At 39.9% G+C, this 20,899-nt stretch overlaps 1 protein-coding gene across 3 annotated transcripts in view; it reads left to right on the top strand.

The window, feature by feature from the left end:
* Positions 1–20,899, top strand: part of WIPF1 (WAS/WASL interacting protein family member 1) — a 136,841-nt gene that overhangs the window by 90,246 nt on the left and 25,696 nt on the right. For all 3 annotated transcript variants that reach the window (XM_077154191.1, XM_077154190.1, XM_077154192.1), the window contains exon 2: positions 20,758–20,846. In XM_077154191.1, the coding sequence (XP_077010306.1) occupies positions 20,796–20,846 (51 nt within the window). In that variant the 5' untranslated portion in view covers positions 20,758–20,795. The remainder of the gene's footprint in view (positions 1–20,757; positions 20,847–20,899) is intronic.

Below are 20,899 nucleotides of genomic sequence, written 5' to 3'. Positions count from 1 at the left end.
CAAGCCATCATCAAGACAATGCCTTCTTCCCGAAGAAACAATTCTGGAGATCCTGGAATCTTCTGTCACATGGCAAGGAATATGGTGACATGTGGCTGGACTCTCCCTTCTGTTCCAGGTTTCCTTGCTTTCAGCTTCTTGCTCCCCTGGTGTCTCTTTGTCTTAATTTCATTTTCTTATAAAGGACTCCAGTAAGTGGTTTAAGAGCCACCTTGAATGAGGTGGGCCACATCTTAAGTTAATATCCCACTCACCAAAAGATCCTACTTACAGTGAGTCCACATCTACATGGATTAACTTTAAAAACATACTTTTCTGGGGTACAAACCATTACATTCCACCCTCTGGACCCTCAAAATACATGTTCTTTCCATGTGCAAATATATTCGTTCCATCACAATGTCCCAAAAGCCTTATATCTTTTCAGTAACAATAGTAAGTACAAAATCTCACCAAACTTGTTTATGGGTGTAATTGGTTCTGGAGCAAAATTCTCTTGGCTGGACCTGTGAAACTTAGAGAACGAGTTATCTGCTTTCAATATATAAAGCAGGGGCATTTATAGGATAAACATTCCCATTGTTTTAGGAAGAAATGGAAAGGAAAATGAGGGTCCAGGTCTCAAACAATTCTGAAACCCTTCAGGACATACTCCATTAAATTTTCAAGGTCTGAAAGTCATGTGTAGAACTGTACAACAGTGGCTTGGAGCAGCATCCTTACCCTTTTCAAGTGCTTTCCACATTCTCCTTGAACACTGGGGTGAAGGCTTCAATATCTTGACTTCACCCTTGTCAGGCATCAGAGTGCAGCCCAGCAACTCCACAACCCCCCAGACATTTGAGAAACCTGGGTTGGTAACACTCTTCTTGAATCATAGGGCAAGAGATCTGTCCTCTCCAAGCCCCAGGGCATGCTCACCCTTTCCACATACATGGGTGGGTCTGTCCATTGGCCGGATAAGATATTAGTCCAGAACTCATTTTCCATGGTTCTGCCATTGGAGTTATTTTTCCTTCAGTGTGGCCCTTTTAATCCAGGCTGGCAGTGCTTCTATTCAAACAGATTTCACAAAAAACTTGTCAGTTTCACACATAGTACACAGGGGTTCAAACTATTAGAGAGTAGGACCTTCCACAAATCTTTCTTGGATAACTGCTCCTCCAAGCCTGACTTGCTCTGAAATGGCTGACAAATTCCATGTTTACTTAAAGCATACATAGAGTGCTGTTCTCTGGAGGCTTGCTTTCCAGAAGCTCAAATTTTTTCAAACCATCAATTTCTGGTTTCTCTGGGCCCAGAGGTTCAGTTCTCAGTTTATCCCTTTCTATCACATCTTATTATAACCTGCAAGAAGAAACCAGGCTGCACTTTCCACATTTAGCTTGGGAATCTCCTCGGCTAAGTATCCATGTTCATCACTTTCAAAGTCTGCCTTCCCTCCGATATCAGTACTCAATTTTACCAAGTTGTCTGCCACTTTAAAACAAGGATCACCTTTCTTTCAGTTTGCAATGATACATTCATCATTTCTGTCTAAAGCTTCATTGGAAGTACCTTTAACATCCATACTATCAATGGTCTTTCCAAAACTATCTAGGCCTTTTCTTTCAAGCACCTCACAATTTTTTCCACTTCTACTGAACTAATTAAAAAGCTGTTTTAACATTTCTGGTATTTTCAATAGCAGCACCCATTCTCCTGGTACCAAAATCTGTTTTAGTTTACTAGACTGCCGAAAGCAGATACCATAAAATGAGTTGGCTTTAGCACTGGAAATTTATTAGCTTACACGCTTACAGTTCTGAGGCCATGAAAATGTCCAAATCAAGGCATCATTAAGAAAATGCTTTCTTCCCAAAGACCGGCTGCCAGCAGTCCTGGACTCCTCTGTCATGTGGCAAGGCACATGGTAGCATCTGCTGGTCTCTCCCTTCTTTTCTGGGTTGCATTTCTTCCAGCTCTTGCTTCCTTGGCTTTCTCCACCAAATCCTTTTAATGGTTCCAAATCAATAGGTTGTGATCTTAGTCCAAGGACTCAGTAGGTGGCAGCATAACTAGCAATTTTGATATCACATAACAAAGATTGCCAACTTGCTGACCTGGGAGAACCTGCCCTCGCCTTCATCAAACCTTAAATCAGCTAGTTGCAATTGGTTATATTCAAGTCACTTCTGGAACCAATTCCTATACCAGTTAAGAGTCTTTGTATTGGCAGTAATAGAAAATTTGACCATACTAGAATGCAAAGCAGAGAATTTATTTGCTAGTGTAAAGAAAAAGTCCAGAAATAGGGCTAGCTTAAAGTATAGGTGAATTCAGGATTTAAACAAATCTGAATTTGGCTTTTCTCCATCTCTCAACTTCCCACTTTATTGGCCTCATGTTAGTTTCATACCCCATGTGGTCAAAGAATAAGTTCAACAGTTCCAGCCCCTACATCCTCAGAGTCACAAATTCAAATCCAGCTTTATCCCTGAGGAAGATTACTCACTTCTGCCCCATAAGTTCCATTGATTCTAATAAAGTCACAAGCCATGACCAAAAAAAATCTCTGGGGCGGAAAAATACAAGTCTCTGATTATCCAGCCCTGAATCGTGTGCTTTTACTATAATTGAAGTGGTAGCAAATTACTCTGGACCCACATGGGCTGAGAGGGAGGGAAGAAAAGATGATTCTCTAAATAAAAATTGAAGGGTATAATTTTAAGCATGTTGAATGGATGCTGAGCTTCCAAAACACAATGAAATATATCAACATATTACCCTTCAATTAAGGTTATGCCAAATCATATTACAAGGGCATGGGATGCCACAAAGTTTTAAATTTCTCACTCATTTTTAGATTATTTAAAGACGACCAACCCTCTATGTAACTATACTGAGAATTATGCGGGGTAGGGGATATTCCTTTGTTACTGATCTTTGAAATCACATAATTCCCATATTTTGGCATTTTGAAAGTAAATTTCCTCTTATAATAGACATACACATTTAGTCTGGTAGTATTTCTTTTTCTCCCCCTGAAAAGCTGTAAAGAGGTCATTTGACTATTGAAGGTGTTTTAAAGTTGAAGGGACATAATATAAAACATCTTTCCACAGGGCAAATACTACTTTATAATAGTAGTCATGGAAACACAACTTGAAAAGCCAGAATTATAAAAAGCTGATGTTCTCATATTTTATACATGATGCCATTGCCCTGATTCAGTCTGTATTGATTTGGGGCCACCCCAGGAAGTTGTTGACTGTGATTCTTTATTGCTTTTCAAGTCTGGTGAGCACTGCACTGATGTTTTATAATCTGTCTGTTGTTGTTCATTTTATTTCTGTAGTTTAATATGGAGGTTGTTTTAGTTTGCCAGCCGCTGGAATGCAATATACCAGAAATGAAACGGCTTTTAAAAAGGGGAATTAAGTTGCAAGTTTATAGTTCTAAGGCCATGAAAATGTCCAAATTAAAGCAAAATGTCCAATCTAAGGCATCCAGAGAAAAATACCTGGTACAAGAAGGCTGCTGGTGTTCAGAATTTCTCTCTCAGCTGGAAGAGCACATGGCAAAGTCTGCTAGCTTTTCCTCCTGGCTTCTTGTTTCATGAAGCCCCCCAGGGGCATTTTCCTTCTTCATCTCCAAAGGTCTCTGGCTGTGTGGGCTCTAAAGCTTTTTCCAAAATGGTTCCCTCTTAAAGGGCTCCAGTAAGCAACCCACCTTGAATGGGTAGAGACACATCTCCAGGGAAAACCATCTAACCAAAAGTTACTACCCACAGCTGTGTGGGTCACACATCCACGGAAACAATCAAGAAGCTCCCACCCAGCAATACTGAATGAGGATTAAAGAACTTGGCTTTTCTGGGATACACACCAGATTCAAACCAATACAGAGGACTTTTCACCTGATTGGTCCAAGAGCCTATTGATTATCGTTTTACTCTTTCAGTAAGCTCAGACTGATCTATGTATTGAATTGGGGAAATACGTACATTTAAAATTCTCTTTTCAGTCTGGAATATTGATTGTCTTTATTTGCCACAGATTCTCTATCTACTTACCTTTGGCCTTTGCTTATTATGACAGTCACAACAATAATATAAAAACACCACTTAACATTTCTATAGCCATTAATGATTTAATAATTGTACATATATTACCTCATTTAATACTTATTACAGTCCATTTGAGAGGAAAGTTTATGATAGCCGTATAATTTTACTCAGCACTTCCTTTAACCTTTTCAACTCTGAAATTCTATTCTTATGACAACCTGCCATTCTCCCCTGGCCATTGCTATTCCCCTGGTAGACCTGCCTGTTCCCTCACTGCTGTGTTTTAATTCCCTTACTTCTCTCTCCCCTTGGCCTAGACTCTGTAGCTAGTCATTTCTATGCCATACAGAGTATCCCTCAGATTTCCTTCCCAGGTTGTCACACTTTACTGGAGAGAATTAGGAAACTCTTTTAGTTTGCTAAAGCTGCCAGAATGCAATATACCAGAAATGGTTGGTTTTTGTAAAGGGGATTTATTAAGTTACGAATTTAGAGTTCTAAGGCCATAAAAATGTCCAAACTAAGAGAAAGAGATCTTGACTCAGAAGAAAAGGCTAATGGTGTTCAGGGTTTCTCTGTTACATGGGAAGGCACACCATCTGCTGGCTTTCTCTCCTAGTTTCTAGTTTCAAACAGCTTTCCCTGGAGCATTTTCTTTCTGCATCTCTGAAGTTCTCTGTCTGTGTCATCTCTGAGCTTTTTCCAAAATGGTTCCCTCTTACAGGACTCCTGTAAGTGGATTAAGGCCCACCTTGAATGGACAGAGATACATCTCCATGGAAACCACTTAATCAAAGCATCCTACCCACAATTGGGTGATCATATCTTCATGGAAACAACCTAACCAAAAGATCCTACTCTAAACAATAGGTCCGCCCCATGAGATTGGATTAGGAAAAAGAACATGGCTTTTCAGGAGTACACAACAGTTTCAAACCCGCACAGTCCTGTTGTTGATTCTATAACAAATTCATGCTGTGTCACCTGAAGGGGGCTTCTTGTGATCCCTTTTCATTTGTCGCTAGCACCTTCCACTGAACGGCTGCTACATATCTTTCTTTGCAAACTTTGCAATACTTCCTATTCCTGCAGTGCAACCCCACACCCTTATTGATGAACTCATCTTATGCTTTCCCCAGAAGATTAGGGGCATTTTGCATAAGTTCCCTCAACTTCTTACATCCATATCACAGCCATTCTCTCTACCCCCTCTTTCTTCTCTCTCTTCTCATGTTTTAGAAAGGAGTTAGGTCAAATCCCCCTTCTGAACCTAGAACGGGGCTTAAGGCAGGATGTTGGCGCTGGATTATGAAGGACACTGGCTTCTGGCCCCAGGCCCAGTGCTGCCAGTGAATGAGATGGGGGGCTGCCTAACATCTCTGGACCTCCTTTTCCTCATCTGCAAATGATCTCTGCAGACTCTTTCAGCCTTGAAATTCTTTATTTAGGGTTTTGCTGCTAGAGAAGTTGATGCTGATCTGGGGACAGTTCTTCCTAGAGGAAGAGCAGAAAGCACTTTTACATTCAGTACCATGTGCCATCTCATGCCAAGGGCAGTCCCAAGGCCATTGGATTCTGCCCTGCCCACCACATGATCCCCCCTTGGCTCCATCTTTCCCTGCCTTATTTCCGTCATCTCTTTATTTCTGCTCCCCCCCTTCCTTTCTGACTGATTGGTTTGTTTTAGACTCTCTTAATCTGTTTCCACCACCGTCACCCCTAGTCCCTCGCCCTCACTGCTCACCTAATGATGTCTGCACTGATAGTTCAGCCCTTTCCTGGGCAAACGGTGTTACTTACTGATTTGTTGCATCATTCTCCTGGAAAATTTTCCTTTAGCAGCTTTTCCCAAAGAAGGTGTAAGTCTAGCCCTGCCAGTCTTTATTCACTGTCCCAGGGGAACAATCTTCAGGTGCTAAAGGAATGTTATGCAACTGTAGAATTTGTAAAAGATACTGATTCTCCTTTTCATTGAACAGACATTATTTATTGAGCCCCTCTAAGGTGCCACATGCTCTTTAGATGCTGAGAGGACAGCAGGAAACAAGAACCACAGGGGCACTCAGGGAGCAGATATTCTAGTGGGGAGAGAAATAAGTAAACAAACAGTTAACCCTTAGATAAGGAAATGTGAGATGGTGACATGTGCTATGAATAAAAGAAAGTAGGAGCAAAGATGGGGCAAGAGGGAGGGCATTTTTGCTGACATCTGAAGAATGAGAAGAAACCAGAAAGTGAATGCTCCAGGCCAGAGTGCTTGCTTGCAAGAGTAAGGCCTCGAGATGCAAATAAGCTTGTTGCAGTTAAGAACAGAAAGAAGGCTGGAATATAAATTAGCAGGAGGAAGTGTTACATGAGATAAGGTCAGAGGATAAGGGAGGGGTTAGGTACTGTGGGGCCTTGTGGGCCTTAGCAAAGAGATTGGAATTTTTTTTATTAAGTGCAATGAAAAGCCACTGGAGGGTTTCAATGAGGAGAGGAATAGCATCTCCTTTATGTCCTGTGATGCAGAGTGAACACCTTGTAAATGTGTCCAAAGTTTGCATTTACAAACTTTGTAAAAGACTGCATTTACAGGTTTTCATTAAAGACGGAAAAGGACCCAAACTCTACAACTACTCCCTGGCATGTCTCATGTTCTCCAACCTTGTAGGTGACACACACCCTTTTAATCAAGCTTTCTGTAATGTATGGGAGTAGCCATGGGATGTGTGCTGAGTGTGAGAGTGTGTGTGTGTGCGCACCTGTTTGTGATGCCTTAATTAGAGAACTTCAAAATAATTCTATAAATACAGAGAAAAATCATCATAATGCCCATGTTCTCTTTTTAGATCCACCTATAATTAGACTTCCCCAAAGATTCATTCAGGCATATACTCAGTAGTTTTTAAAGTTTCTTTTTTCCTAAGGGGTGGGCAGTAGCTACAGGCCTCCACCTCTGTTCTGCCTCATGCGTGCATCATTATTCGCAAACATTCATTGAGCATCCCTTGGACCCCAGGCCCTGCACTCAACAAGGGGGAATGCAGTCTCTGCTTTCCTGTGCCTCCCAACAAAGTAGGAGACATTCACTCACTAATCCTTGGAAGTTCCAGTTCCAGGAATTCTGCTATGGCCCTATCATGAAAGTCTGCCCCTGCAATTGGACTCGTACCTCAAAGAATTGAAAGTTTGAAAGAGTATCCCAGTACTCCTCAAGTTGCAGATCTGATATTTTGGATGGTCCTATCCTAAGCATCTTAGAAAATTTCACATCCCTAGCCCCACCCATTGAATCCTACATTCCCATCCACTAAAATGCCCCAACTAAAAATGCCTCTACATATTTTTAACAGCTACCTAACTTGAGAACTGTTGGTCTAGTCCTATCATTTTACAGGTAAGGGAACATTAGGCAACTTGCAATCTTTTCATGAATCTTTCTTCTGAACCCGGCAGAATCAGGATCCAGAGTTTAAGTTTTATAATGAAGTTAATTTCTGAAATATACCTCTCTGTTCATTCTGTTTTCTTAGGGTTATTTGATCTAGTATATGTTGCAAATTTAAGCCTGAACCTTTCAGATGGGTCAGAAAAAAATTATAAGCATTTTAAAATTGTTCTATATAAAACTCAAGGTTTTGGTGTAGTATTTTCTACATATATTCTATTACTCTGACTCCTCTTAGAGTCCCTTAATACTGATGAGAAATATGGCTCTCCTCCTGTCCCAGTTATCTCTGTGCTTTTGTTAGGCATCTTCTAGGAGAGTCATCATTACCCCTTTAAGTATAGAGGACAGAAACAAGACATTTGGCATAAAAAGCTCTGGATCTGCAATTCCCTCGAGCTGTATTTCATTTTTCCTCATTTGGGCACCAAAACCACATTTCAAAACTCGTCTGCCTTCATGCATCTGACCTGTTCTCTTCCCCTGTGTTTATAACTTTCTTCCTACACATTTGAATACTCTTGTAGATGAGGAAGAAACACTTACCCTAATTATTAGTGCAGTTGAGAGCTTTTAGATCCTGAGTGACTCTTCTCCTTAATTACTAAGGGGAATAGTCAACATTGAGAGTGATGCTTTCAAATAGAATTTTCCTGAAGGAATCTCAAGTTCTGTGAACAATCATTTATTTTTGTAGCAATATTTGGAATAAAGCTGGATTATTAACTAGAAAGTGGTGCTGATTTCATATCATTGTACCAAGTAAATACATTACACTGGTGGGAAGGAGAAACATTTCATTTTAAAATTTTAGGTGTTTTTCCTTGCTTGCTTCTTAAGCAAAACCAGTCTAGTTTCTTTTTCTGCAGCAAAGGCGGAAGGAACAAACAACAAATTAATCAGACAGGAAGCAAAGAACCACAGAAGGACAGCTGCCTCTGACTCAGTATGTCACATCTCACAAGCGATCTGAGTTTATCCAAAATGGCTGGTTAATGATCCCAAATTTGCATTAAAGATGATGCCTTTTTCAGGGATGGCTTTACTCTTAGCTTATGTCTCACTTGCTCTCTGTCTGCCTGTGTCCCTGATCATGCATGCCATACGGTATCTTTTAACGGTAAGAAATATTGTATTCAAACTAAATGTATTTCCTTTGGCAGCTAGAGGAAAGAACTTAATGGCTTTTAATGGACCATAGTATGTCAAAATAAAGTTGTTTAATTTTTCAGTAGAAGACCATGTGATCTGTTCCTGTTGCAGAGAATGCTCGTTTCACCACTGTGGTGATTGTGGGCAATTTGTAACTAGTGTTTTGAGCCAAAACATGAGCAAACTTTTCAGTGGAATTTTTTCCTGACCACTGGAGAAGTTTGGGTCCACAGGAATTTTTTTTTTAATATTAAAAATGGGGATTTATGTAAGTAAACATTTTCTTTTAGTGTGTGGTACAGTTATCCACACAGTTTCCTTTCAATCGTCAGTTTGGTTAACAATGGAAACTACTTTTAAAGTAAAGGGAGGGCCACCCTGGCTCAGCAGGCAGAGTTCTCGCCTGCCATGCCAGAGGTCCCGGGTTCGATTCCCAGTGCCTACCCATGTTAAAGTAAAGGGAGTTATAGGGAGCTTCAAACAGTAGCAGAGTGTTAAACTGTCCCTGTTCGGTTGCTACAGACATGTTACTTAAGTTCCAGTCCCAACCTAAACCACTTCTAAGCAAAGTCTTTTGGGAAGAAGACACTTGTCTTTTAGAATGTTCTATTCAACATTACAAAAGTGCAGTGCACATTAATACTGTAAATCAGGTCCTTTGGCATTCATTATAGCTATCTACATTTAATATGATTAATATTCTGACATAAAATATGGTTATTTTAAAATTTCAAGCCCTATGCCCAGAAAGCACCAAAGTAAGATTAAGGAAACTTTTTGTATCAAAAAAATTTTCTCAGTGAGAGAAATGTAAAATAAAAGCAATTTGACTTATGTCCTTTTCCTTTGGAGAAATGTATAATAAAACTTTGAAAATTAAGAGAGTACATACAACTTTAGTCCATAAGTAGAAGTTCCTCTAAATAATGCAATGATGCACTGGTGTATAGGGTAGAAAATGGAGAAGTGGTGCATTGAAGAAAAGGTAGCAGAAAGATTCTGATTGAGAAAAGTAGGACAGCCTTCGTAGAGAGAAAGATAGGTGGAAAGGCCAGGGAAAGAATAAGAGAATATGAGAATGGAAGAAGTTCTGTGAACAGTCATTTATTTTTGTAGCAATATCTGGAATAAAGGTATTGCTTTTATTTTTGGGGGGAAAAGTTTTGAGATTAGTGTGGAAGCCATACCCTTATTATTCATTTGGATTTTGGATCTTATATTAACTTCATAAAATTAAAGGCATGGTGCTTTTGAACTGAAATATCATCTACTCAAAGCTCTTTGTTTTATAGGTACAAAGTGGTTAAGTTATTTACCTAAAATCACAATCAGATTTTCTAAAGCTTTTTGAAATGCTAAAATGTAAGAGGAAATGAGCTGTTTAATTCCTGGACCGTTCAAGTGTTATGCCCTTTTGAAGTCTGATTTGCATTTCGTGAACACGTCATTTACTTTGGAAATTTCTGGCTATTTAAATTGTGATAATTTTCTGTTTTAAGATTTGACTCATTTTTGTTTTTCCAAATTATCATACGTTTACTTCTTGTTGGAGAGAACATTTTCCCGTGGGCAACCACAAATACGTCTGTCTGTGTTTGCAAATCTCAGTCCTGAAAATTAAAACCTAAAAATGTATACTAGAATAAGGAGTGGCTTAATTAGTATGCTTTTTTTGAGAAATGTAAAATGCATCTCACAGACATCTTTCACCACTTCAGAGGTTAGTACTACAGAAGTTTGAATGTGTGCACACATGGACTAAGCTTTTAATCAACTGGCAGTTCCTCTTTCTTATGGTTAAATGGAGGAAAGAAACACTTACTGAGCACTTACCGTGCTCAGCCTCTTTATTAAACATTTTGTTTATTTAAAAAGTAATGGCTGATACATCTTAAGCACTTGAATAACCCTATTAAGTAGATGCTATTATCTCCATTTTATTGAGGGTGTTGAGAGTTTAAAGAGGCTAAGTAATTTGCCCAGGGCCACCTTCTAAATTAAGTATGAAGGAAGTTTTGTGTAATTTCAAGAGCTTCATAAATGCAGTTTAGAGGCAACATGATAAATTGTATAATTTCTTGATCCTTTCCATTCCTGGCAATGTGATTATGCAAATGCTTTGTTTGAAATGTCATAACAAAAGAGAATATCTTTTAAAAAAAAATACTCTCAAGTAAGGCATTGTTCAGCTTTCTTGTCTTTTTACGTTTTTGGTCTTAGAAGTACATTTGATGTCACTTCTGCTTATTTTACAAGGCCACACTTTTAGTGATGAAATGAATAAAATATATCAAATGCTGACACATATGCCCCGTGGTGTGTGTGTGTTTGTGTATATGTGTAGTAGAAGCGGGAAGCAGATCTTAATCGTCTGGTAAAAGTAAACGTGGTGCTCAGGATTTAAGAAAAGTCAGCTTTGAGATTTGAGTCCTTTGAAGAGAGGGCTGGGAAGAGATGTCTGGCGGTGGGCAGAAAGCCAATCCTCTTTTAGCTGTGCGGATGAAGTAGAAAAGGTTGCAAAAGATTTAAAATGCTCTTGGATTTGTATGGATCCTACAGCTTTGGTATTAATTTTTAAATTAAATACATATGAGAGCAGATTAAAAACATGTTTTCTTCATAGCAAATTTTATTACCCCAGCAGTTATTCTTACAGTAAAATTGTGAGTTTGAGTCCAAGCTTTTAGCTAATCTTAATGACACTGTACACGCTTCAGAATGTCTGCTTTGAAAGATGCCATCCCCACTCCCACCCCCTCAAAAATAAATCAACTCTTTACCTAAAAGAACTCTAAAATATTCCTAAAATAGCCAGGCGTTCTCTAAGTACAGCAGCGATGCAAACCCTTCTGATTGAGAAGACAACCTGAGCAGATTCACTTAAGCTTTTACTTTAAGTGATGATGAACCAAAAGAAAAGAGCAAGTACATTTTGAGAAATGAGGGAGTCCATGTGGAGCAAGTGGGGTTGCACATTCAGCTAAAATTGAGAGCCACCGCGAGAACTAACTAGGCAAGGCTGGGGTTTTGTTTTATAAAACTAAAAACTTGCTTCTCTTTCTACCTTTTGCTTCCTCTTGGGTTGAGCAGTCTTTTCTTTTTCCTCTTGTATTGATTGCCTCATTGCTTCAGATCAAGCGCCCTCACCCTGAGAGAGGAAGATTAACTATAATAGAAATAAATCTTTCTGCAAAGGTGTTGAAAGTTTCTAAAATGGCCAAACGACATCATGCTTTTGGGGCAAGGGAAGGAGGGGATGTTGCACAGTGACTCCTATCACAAAATAGAAACTGTGGGCAACTGCAGCTGTGAGAAGATCGTGTTAAAGAAACAGGATGGCTGTGGTTTGCTGTGCGCATCAATTTTCCTGTTGAGCATTTTTACCGGAAGTTAGAGAACAAAGCCAAATTCATCTTAATTAGTTCTAATGATTTTCACATCTTAAATATATCCGAATAAGTTTGCATCATGGAGGACTCTCTAAAGAATAGAATCAAGAATAATTATGAATAGGAATCCTAAAACTACGGGCTTTTTAAAATTAAAGATTTTAGCAGAAATTTGAGTTTCTGAAATGATTTTATTTTTACATTGTAACTTGGGATGAATTCGCTGCCTTTGTAATGAATGCCCTTGCACCCATTTTTTTTATGTTAGTAATGACAATTTGCATTTACAAGCTCTCCCATTAAAACATTGTGGAGTTACGTGTATTACAAATTTCCTTCTGTTTATATTTATTTGTCAAACACTTATGTGTGTGTGTGTTTATAAATATATATAATATATTTTTAAAAATATATCAAAAGGTTAATGCGTTATCTCTGGGTGTTATTAAATCAATCCTTTTTCACGTAAAATTTAATTATTATTGAATGCTTCATTTAGTGATTAGTACAACTTTAGTGTTTTATTTTCATCTTTGTGTACTTTTTGTGCTGTCATTGTTTTCTGCGATGAGTGTGTGCTACTTTTGGAAGCAGAAAAAAAAATCATCATCCCCAAAATCTAGCCGAAAGAAGCTAAGAACATACGAGAAATATATACATGTAAATGAAGAACATTTAGAATGTAAAGTATAAAGACTGTAAAGTATGAATGACTATAAATAAAAACAAGCAAAAGAATAGAAAGTAATGGGAAAAGAGGGCAATTAGATCTGTGTATCTTTGCAACATTTACATGATACACACAGACAGCAAATAATGTATTCCTCTGTTGATTCAGCCTTTTTGAAAAAGTAATGTTGGCTTTTACCCATATCACTTTAGATAAAATAGTATTTCCAGGTGACTTTTGGAAAGATTTATAGAACAAAATGTTTTATGTTTTTAAGTATTCCAAAGTGGTAATAAAACATAACTGGATAAACTTGCTTCTTATCTGCTAGAACTTGGCCAATTTGTGCAGCCAGATTGAAGACCAGCCTTCTGAGAATTATCAGTAATGTTCTTTGGGGGAGTGTTGGAAATCTCTTCCTTCCCTTGTCGTGCTGTAGTTTGGGCCTTCTGCAGTGTGATCTAGAATGAGTTTTAAATTGGCTATGAGAAGCTAAGAAACAGTTTATTTAAATTAAAAACCAATTCTCTTGATCCTAACGAGAGTGATCATTTTATATTCAGGGATAATTCTGCCTTCCCATGTTGAAGAAGAAACCATGTGTTACCTGAGACAGGTCTGGTCTGGACTATGGTTGAGCCTCTAGTTGGCCATTCCTTAGGGAGGATATTTCCTCTGCAAGGATGGGGAGTCACACCTTTTCTCAAGGTGTTACTTGTAACCAACATTACCTATTTAGAAATGGGCCCAGGTAGGAAGACGCCCCAGTTGGTCTGGAATCAGTGCATGACGCTGTGTAATGTGAGTATTGAGACCGTGGCATTGATCTAATAACATTATAGTCAAGCCAAGTGAAACAACCATTTCATTCACAGAATTAGGGCAATTCTAGTATTTCTAAATATTGATGCCGTTGTGTGTGTGCATGCATGCATTGGCAGCAAAGGAAAAAATAATTGCTTGAATTTTTTAGGTCATTTATACAAAATATTCTGCTCTGTTCTTTCAACCCATAGAATCAATTTCTCTATTAAAGGTTTGTTGGTAGATCCCTCCCCTCCCCTCAGTTGTTCCTCATCTAAAATTTAATGATGATTGAATGATACATTCAATTATTAAATAAAACTTTGGCAATCAAAAACACCATACTCTAGGATTCATGCTTTTTGTTTGTTTAACATATGACAGTCCAGAAATATCTTGGATGAAAAATCAGTTGATGGATATTTTATTCAAAAGCCATTTTCTTATAATTTCTACAATGGATAATAGCCAGACATATATATTTTAAATTGTGTGTTAAAAAAAAAACAACATTTTCTATCTCTGTGGTTCTTTTTGTCCACATAAAATCACACACAATTAAGGGGCATCTTTTAGAAAAGTTGGCTTTTCTCTCTATGATCATAGTTGCCTAAACATTGATGTTATTCTTTTAAAAATTAGTTCTCCAAAGTGTGTTTTTTTATTAGATCAGTGTCTGGGGAGGGGATTGGGTAGCAAGGGTGCAGTCAAGGGTCAGCAAGTGGGCAGGTTGGCAATCCTTCATCTTTAGGGAGTCTGACTAGGGTGGGGACTCAGTGGTCTTACGAGGCACAGTTGCTTCTACTGCAGGAAATGCACCCTCCGTGCTTTGGGAAACCCTGCCCTAGTCCTCTCCCTTTTCCTAGGGCCCCACCTGTCCCCAGACAGAGCTGCCTTTCCTGACTTACTCCCATTTCCCCATATGCAGTGAGGCCAAGTCAGGGGCCCTGTCCCCACCCAGGGAGCCCTGCCCACACTAGCCTCAGGATCCAGTTTGTTCCCTCAATTCAGTGCCTCCTCTGCCAGGTGCTCAGGCAGTACTCCCAAGCAGGACCATGTCCTCGTCTTAGACCCCTCCTGTGCTTGGAGCTTTAAGTCCACCATCTCATTTAATTCTCCCACCGATTCCCCATTTTACACATGGGGAAGGGAAGCTCAGAGAGGTGAAATTCTTATCCCAGGTTTGTCAACAGAACAAGAATTCAAACCCAAATGTGCCTGACCCAGGTCTCATGTCCTCACAGGAATTCTAAACTTTTTTATTCCATACATCACACCCATGTCTGGTAAAGTCCGTAGACTCCTCTGACTATTTTTAAATGCATAAATTAAAACATAGAGGATTACAAAGGAATGTCATTATATTGAACTATGTACTTTATTAAGGGTTTAAACAAGATCTAGCAGTGATCTAAACACTGCTGAATTTCAAAGGAGATCTGCGACAATTATGATATGTAAAAATACCTGTTGGCAAAGAAGTCTCAGGTAATGTGGTTTGTGGCCTCTAGCCACAATTGAAGAAAAGCTAAATTTCAGTTAGCAGCTTACTGAAAATAAATAAGGTGGGTTTTTTTTTTTTCCGTCTGAGTTCACCAATCCCTGAATTCTGTCCACAGTCCCTTGCAGGTACAAAGATACAGGTTAGAGATGATTGCTCTGTGAGGACCTGGGCTCTGGTGGAGGCCCTGTAGTCAGTCCCAGCTGTGATTTGATGTGACTTGTTAACCCAACAAGAAGAGGAAAACCCCTACTCTTCCAGGTCTTGGGCTTCTACTTACCAGAAAGCAACTTCCCGTACTTAATGCTAGCTAGCCTTTGGAAATAAACCTCTGAATGCACCAGGGGTGATGCTGGGAGCTGTTCCAATGGCAAGTGCATGCCTTGTTTGTGTGATACCTGGTTCCTCCACTCCACGTATATTTATTGCAGGCCCTTACTTTGTACTGGGTATTGGGGACACCATGGTGAACAGACCCATCCCTGCCCTGGTAGAGTCTCACTGTAGTTGAACGCACAGCAAGAAGCAGGCTTGGCTGCTGATTTGGCACAGAAAGGGGGTTGGGGTGGAGGGGTAAGAAGTTTGGACAAGAGATGGGTTTCTTTGATCCTTGTGGTGGGTAGCAGGATTGAAGTCTGGGCTTTCTCACAAACTTCCCTCAAGGCCTGGTGTAGTCCAGACCACACCCAGTAGCTTTTCACTGAGGAAGGAGCAAAGCCCACTCTGTAGCTCTTTCATCACCTCCTAGCATGCAGTAGGAGTGGGAATAGTTACCTAGAGGGCAGTGAGCCATGAGGGCTGGGAAAGTAGCAGCAAATGTCTGTAGAAGCAGAAGGAAAAAGATTACTTGGTCAGCAACACTCAGGGAAAAGTGAGAACACTTACCTGCAGACTCAGTTCTTTATTCAGCTCGGGAAGGGTAGAGCCATTCTTCTTGCAAGACCCCTGAAGCCTTCACACCTTCTTGCTTCCTGAACCCTGGTTTTGCTTTCTCATTTCTGAACACTTGACATTTTTCCCACACTGACCATCTGGACCATGTAGTCACCGTGGCCCACCTGGAGCCGTGGTCCAGAAGTTTATAGTCTATTCATACACAAACAGAACCATAACAACAACTGAAAACTGTAAAATAATTAGATTAAACAGGCTGTTTGGGGTGGCATGCCCTGAAAAAGTCTCCATTAGTTTGACCCCTAAGCTGTGCAGCATAGAAGTTCAGTTTGATGGCTGCAGCCAGAGACTGACTCACGAGAACCAAACCTATAAGAGGTTTGGTTCATTTGTATCAGCGAAGATTCCTGTTAGTTGACCAGAATCCCTGCTTCCCTAATACATTATTGGGTTAACAGGATAACCAAGGTTACTTTGTGGGCATGGACTCAGACAAAAAAAATTAGACTGCTGGGGGACATTTCATCCACTGAGCACATGTATGAACCCTTGGAGCCCTCTCTTGGCCCACTGAGCAGACCAGGCTGCCTACCACCCTTCCTTAGTGAGCTGCCTTCACCACCTGTGATTAACACTGATCTGGCTCCCATCTTTCACAGTCGGGCCTGAGTTCATTTTTAGATCTCTGTACTTCCTCCTGGTCCCAAGAGCTGTCCAAAAACCGAGGCCTCTGAACATGCCTTCTGCAGTTGGGGAAACTCATTTATGGGGCTTTCTATTACGGGCGCTCAACCCCCTTACAATGCCCACTTTGCCCATGGATTAGTAATTGAGGGCATGCAGGAAACACCAATTTAAGGAACATATTTTAAAAGAAACCTTGTCTGAGACAGCCCCTTATTGAAAAAAAAGATTCTGACCTAGTTTACTGGTGAACTGTAGCCCTAGTTAACCCCTTTCTTTATGTGCCAAAAAATGTTTATAAGGTCATTAAAGAAGGTGGATAGGGTGAGGGGAGTAAGGCTAAGTAATCCAACGGAAAGAGCAGGGATCAAAAGGACCTGATTTATTTTATTTATTTATTTTTTAAATACCAAAAATCAAATGCAAACATTCTTAACTTTTGATCATTCCATTCTACATATATAATCAGTAATTCACAGTGTCATCACATAGTTGCATATTCATCATCATGATCATTTCTTAGAACATTTGCATCAATTCAGAAAAAGAAATAAAAAGAAAACAAAAAAAATTCATATATACCATACCACACCACTTACCTCTCCCTTTCATTGATCACTAGCATTTCAAACCAAATTTAATTTAACATTTGTTCCCCCATTATTTATTTTTATTCCATAGGTTCTACTTGTCTGTTGACAAGGTAGATAAAAAGCATCAGACACAAGGTTTTCACAATCACACAGTCACATTGTGAAAGCTATATCATTATACAATCATCTTCAAGAAACATGGCTGTTGGAACACAGCTTTACATTTTCAGGCAGTTCCCTCCAGCCTCTCCATTACATCTTGACTAACAAGGTGATATCTATTTAATGCCTAAGAGTAACCTCCAGGATAACCTCTTGACTCTGTTTGGAATCTCTCAGCCATTGACACTTTATTTTGTCTCATTTCACTCTTCCCCCTTTTGGTTGAGAAGATTTTCTCAATCCCTTGATGCTGAGTCTCAGCTCATTCTAGAATTTCTGTCCCACGTTGCCGGAAAGGTCCACACCCCTGAGAGTCATGTCCTACGTAGACAGGGGAAGGGTGGTGAGTTTGCTTGTTGTGTTGGCCGGAGAGAGAGGACACATCTGAGCAACAAAAGAGGTTCTCTTGGGGGTGACTCTTAGGCCTAATTTTAAGTAGGCTTGACCTATCCTTTGTGGGGTTAAGTTTCATATGAACAAACCCCAAGACTGGGGGCTCAGCCTATAGCTTTGGCTGAAAAGGACCTGATTTGAATGGAACATTTTTTTTTAGTGAGTTAATGTCTCTGAGTCTCCTGTCCTGATCTGTAAAATGAGTATAATCACGCTCGTTTGCAGTATTGTTCTAAGAGTGACAATGCAGGTAAAGCTGTCTGTACCCTATTGATTGTCAATCAAAGGCAGCTGCTGTTGTTGCTGTGGAATTTTTAAGAAGTGTCATTTTCTAGCCAGCCCACTTGGAATGGGACTGTTTCGTACTATCTTAATTCCTGGTTTCCAGCAGCTGTGATAAGTCCAGCCATGTCATTTAACTTTTCCATTTCATTTCTGCTCACAGAAAACAAGCCATCTAGCAATATTTTAATACTGAAATAGAAAGTACGTGTTTTGAGGTATAAGTTTTCTGTATTTAATACAAAGTATTTAATAGAAAGTATTTGTTTTGAGGTGTAAGTTTTCCACATTAGCTTTTAGTGGTTGAACTACATTAATATCTTAAATTATAAGATACTGCTTTTTGCAATTAAGAGAGTACTAAGAAAAAAAAAATCTGCTTTTGGAATTTGGGACACTCCTAATATTTAAATACTTGTTGATTGGTTAGTTGAATAAATGAATGAACGAATGAACGAATAAACCTGGGTATTCATCATTCCCCAGTCAGTCCTTCCTTCTTACTGTATGTTGGACAGTAGAAAGGCTTCTTGACAGCTTCAGGCCTCAGGCTAAGGAATTGTTTCTCACACTTACGGCCACAGGGACACAGTGAGAAAGTAAAATTTACGCTCTTACCAAGGGCGTAGACACACAACTGAAATGTGTTTTATGAACTACTACTCACCCTACTAGGTGTAATACACTCTGATATTTTCTATGCTGATCAAGTTAATGGTTAAAATGATGCTTCTGACCTACTAAATTGATTTCATGGCCCTTATTAGTGGGTCTAAGGCTTAAACTCTCCAAAGGACTGTTAACTTGCATAAGACCACTTGGGGATCGTGGCAGATGCAGAAACGAATTCATTTGGGAGGTGTGAGGCTGAGATGAGACCAAATAACATCTAGGTGATTTTCATGCTGCTGATCCGGGACCTCACTTTAAGTAGCAAGAACTGGGAGAAGCTGGGTTCTATAGGCATAGGAACAGCAGGTGAGGTGATGCTGGGGGCTGGGACACAGGACACGGGGATTTCTGATGAGGCTTGAGGTCCAGACTAGGAGGGTTGGGGGAAGGAGAGAGGGAACTCCTGGCTGGTATAATTCCTCAAGCACCCCCCCCACCATCATTTTTCTAGTTCCTGGTGTTTTCCAGGCTGCCCCGTCCACCACTGCTGTTACCTGCTACCCACTCAGGTTTCTCTAAACTCCCACAAAGCCACAGAGGCCTTCCCTCTGTTTTTGGAGCAAACGCACTATGCAAAAAGACTTTTCTAATTTTTGGTAAGCAGACTGGGAGTCAAAGTTCTAACTCCCAGCTGAACCCTCCTTTTATTTTCATTTCGGTCTTATCAAGAAATACTTGATAAGTAGCACAAAGATGGGAATTATTGCTCTTTGAGTACATCAGTGATGATAAGGATTAACCCTCCCCCTCCTCCCTATGCCATTTCACCTGTATCACTCTTCCCTTCCACCTTACATTAGAGCTCTTGCCTCCCTTCTCTCCCAGGACAAAAAAGGGCTGAGACACGTGATGTGATGTGGGCCGATGTCAGTTCACTAGAAATAGGCTATGGGATGCATGAAGTCTTGGGAAAAATGGAGAAGAAAACCAGAGGGGCTGCGGGCAGTGTGGGGATTGGGAGAGCAAGAAAGGATTTTGTCATGGAAATGAGAGGAGGAGCCTTTGTTTTCCATGAAACTTCACATTTCTGGCAGTTTCATGATGACCTTCCTGCTTACTCAGGCCCAGGGTCCATTTTGTTCCCTGGTTGAACTCCTTTGGTGGCTGGTGGAACTGAGTGGCATGAGGCATTGGATTTGGTATTTTGGTTCAAAAGCCTCCCCAGCCAAGGAAGGAAGGATGTAAAGGTAATCCCTCCTCTTTTAAAAGGTGGCGCTTGTCCTCTCTCTCTCAGCCAACATGACTGGCAAACTCACTGCCCTCCCCCTGTCTACGTGGGACACGACTCCCAGGGGTGTGGACCTTCCTGGCAACGTGGGACAGAAATCCTAGAATGAGCTGAAACTCAGTATCAAGGGAATGAGAAAATCTTCTAGACCAAAAGGGGGATGAGCGAAATGAGACAAAATTAAGTGTCAATGGCTGAGAGATTCTAAACAGAGTTCAGAGGTTTTTCTGGAGGTTATTTAAATAGATATCACCTTTTTAGTTAAGGCGTAATGGAGAGACTGGAGGGAACTGCCTGAAAATGTGGAGCTGTGTTCCGGTGGCCATGTTTCTTGAAGATAATTGTATGATGATATGGCTGTTGCAGTGTGACTGTGTAGTTGTGAGAACCTTGTGTCTAGTGCTCCTTTTGTCTACCTTATTGACGGACAAGTAAAACATATGGATTAAAAATAATTAAATAATAGGGGGAACAAATGTTAAAATAAACTTAGTAGATTGAAATGCTGGTGATTGGTGAAGGGGAGGGGTAAGGGGTATGGTATGTGTGAATTTTTTTCTGTTTTCTTTTTATTGCTTTTTCTGAATTGATCCAGATGTTCTAAGAAATGATCATGATGATAAGTATACAACTATGTGATGATAGTGTGAGTTATTGATTATATAACAAGAACAGAATGATCAGATGATAAGAATGTTTGTGTTTTTGTGTGGTTATGTATAATAAATAAATAAAATTTTTAAAAAAAAGGTGGCCTCTGTGAATAGCTGTTACTCTGGGGGGAAAGAAGAAATGTTAGGACAGAGTATTACAGAAATGTCTAAAACATGAATATCTTTTGTTTTTTTTTTTTAGAGTTACCTGCAGGACTGTTGAAAGCTCAATTAACCAAGATGCCTGTCCCTCCCCCTCCAGCACCTCCACCACCGCCGACATTTGCACTGGTGAGTTTTTCCTCCCTATTCATTATCTATACATAAAGCAAGCCAGATGAAAT

This window comes from Tamandua tetradactyla, chromosome 3 (genome assembly GCF_023851605.1).
Source record: "Tamandua tetradactyla isolate mTamTet1 chromosome 3, mTamTet1.pri, whole genome shotgun sequence".
In the NCBI taxonomy this organism is placed as follows: Eukaryota; Metazoa; Chordata; class Mammalia; order Pilosa; family Myrmecophagidae; genus Tamandua; species Tamandua tetradactyla.
The sequence above is the reverse complement of the archived record's forward strand: the minus strand, read 5'-3'. Positions and strand labels throughout refer to the sequence as shown.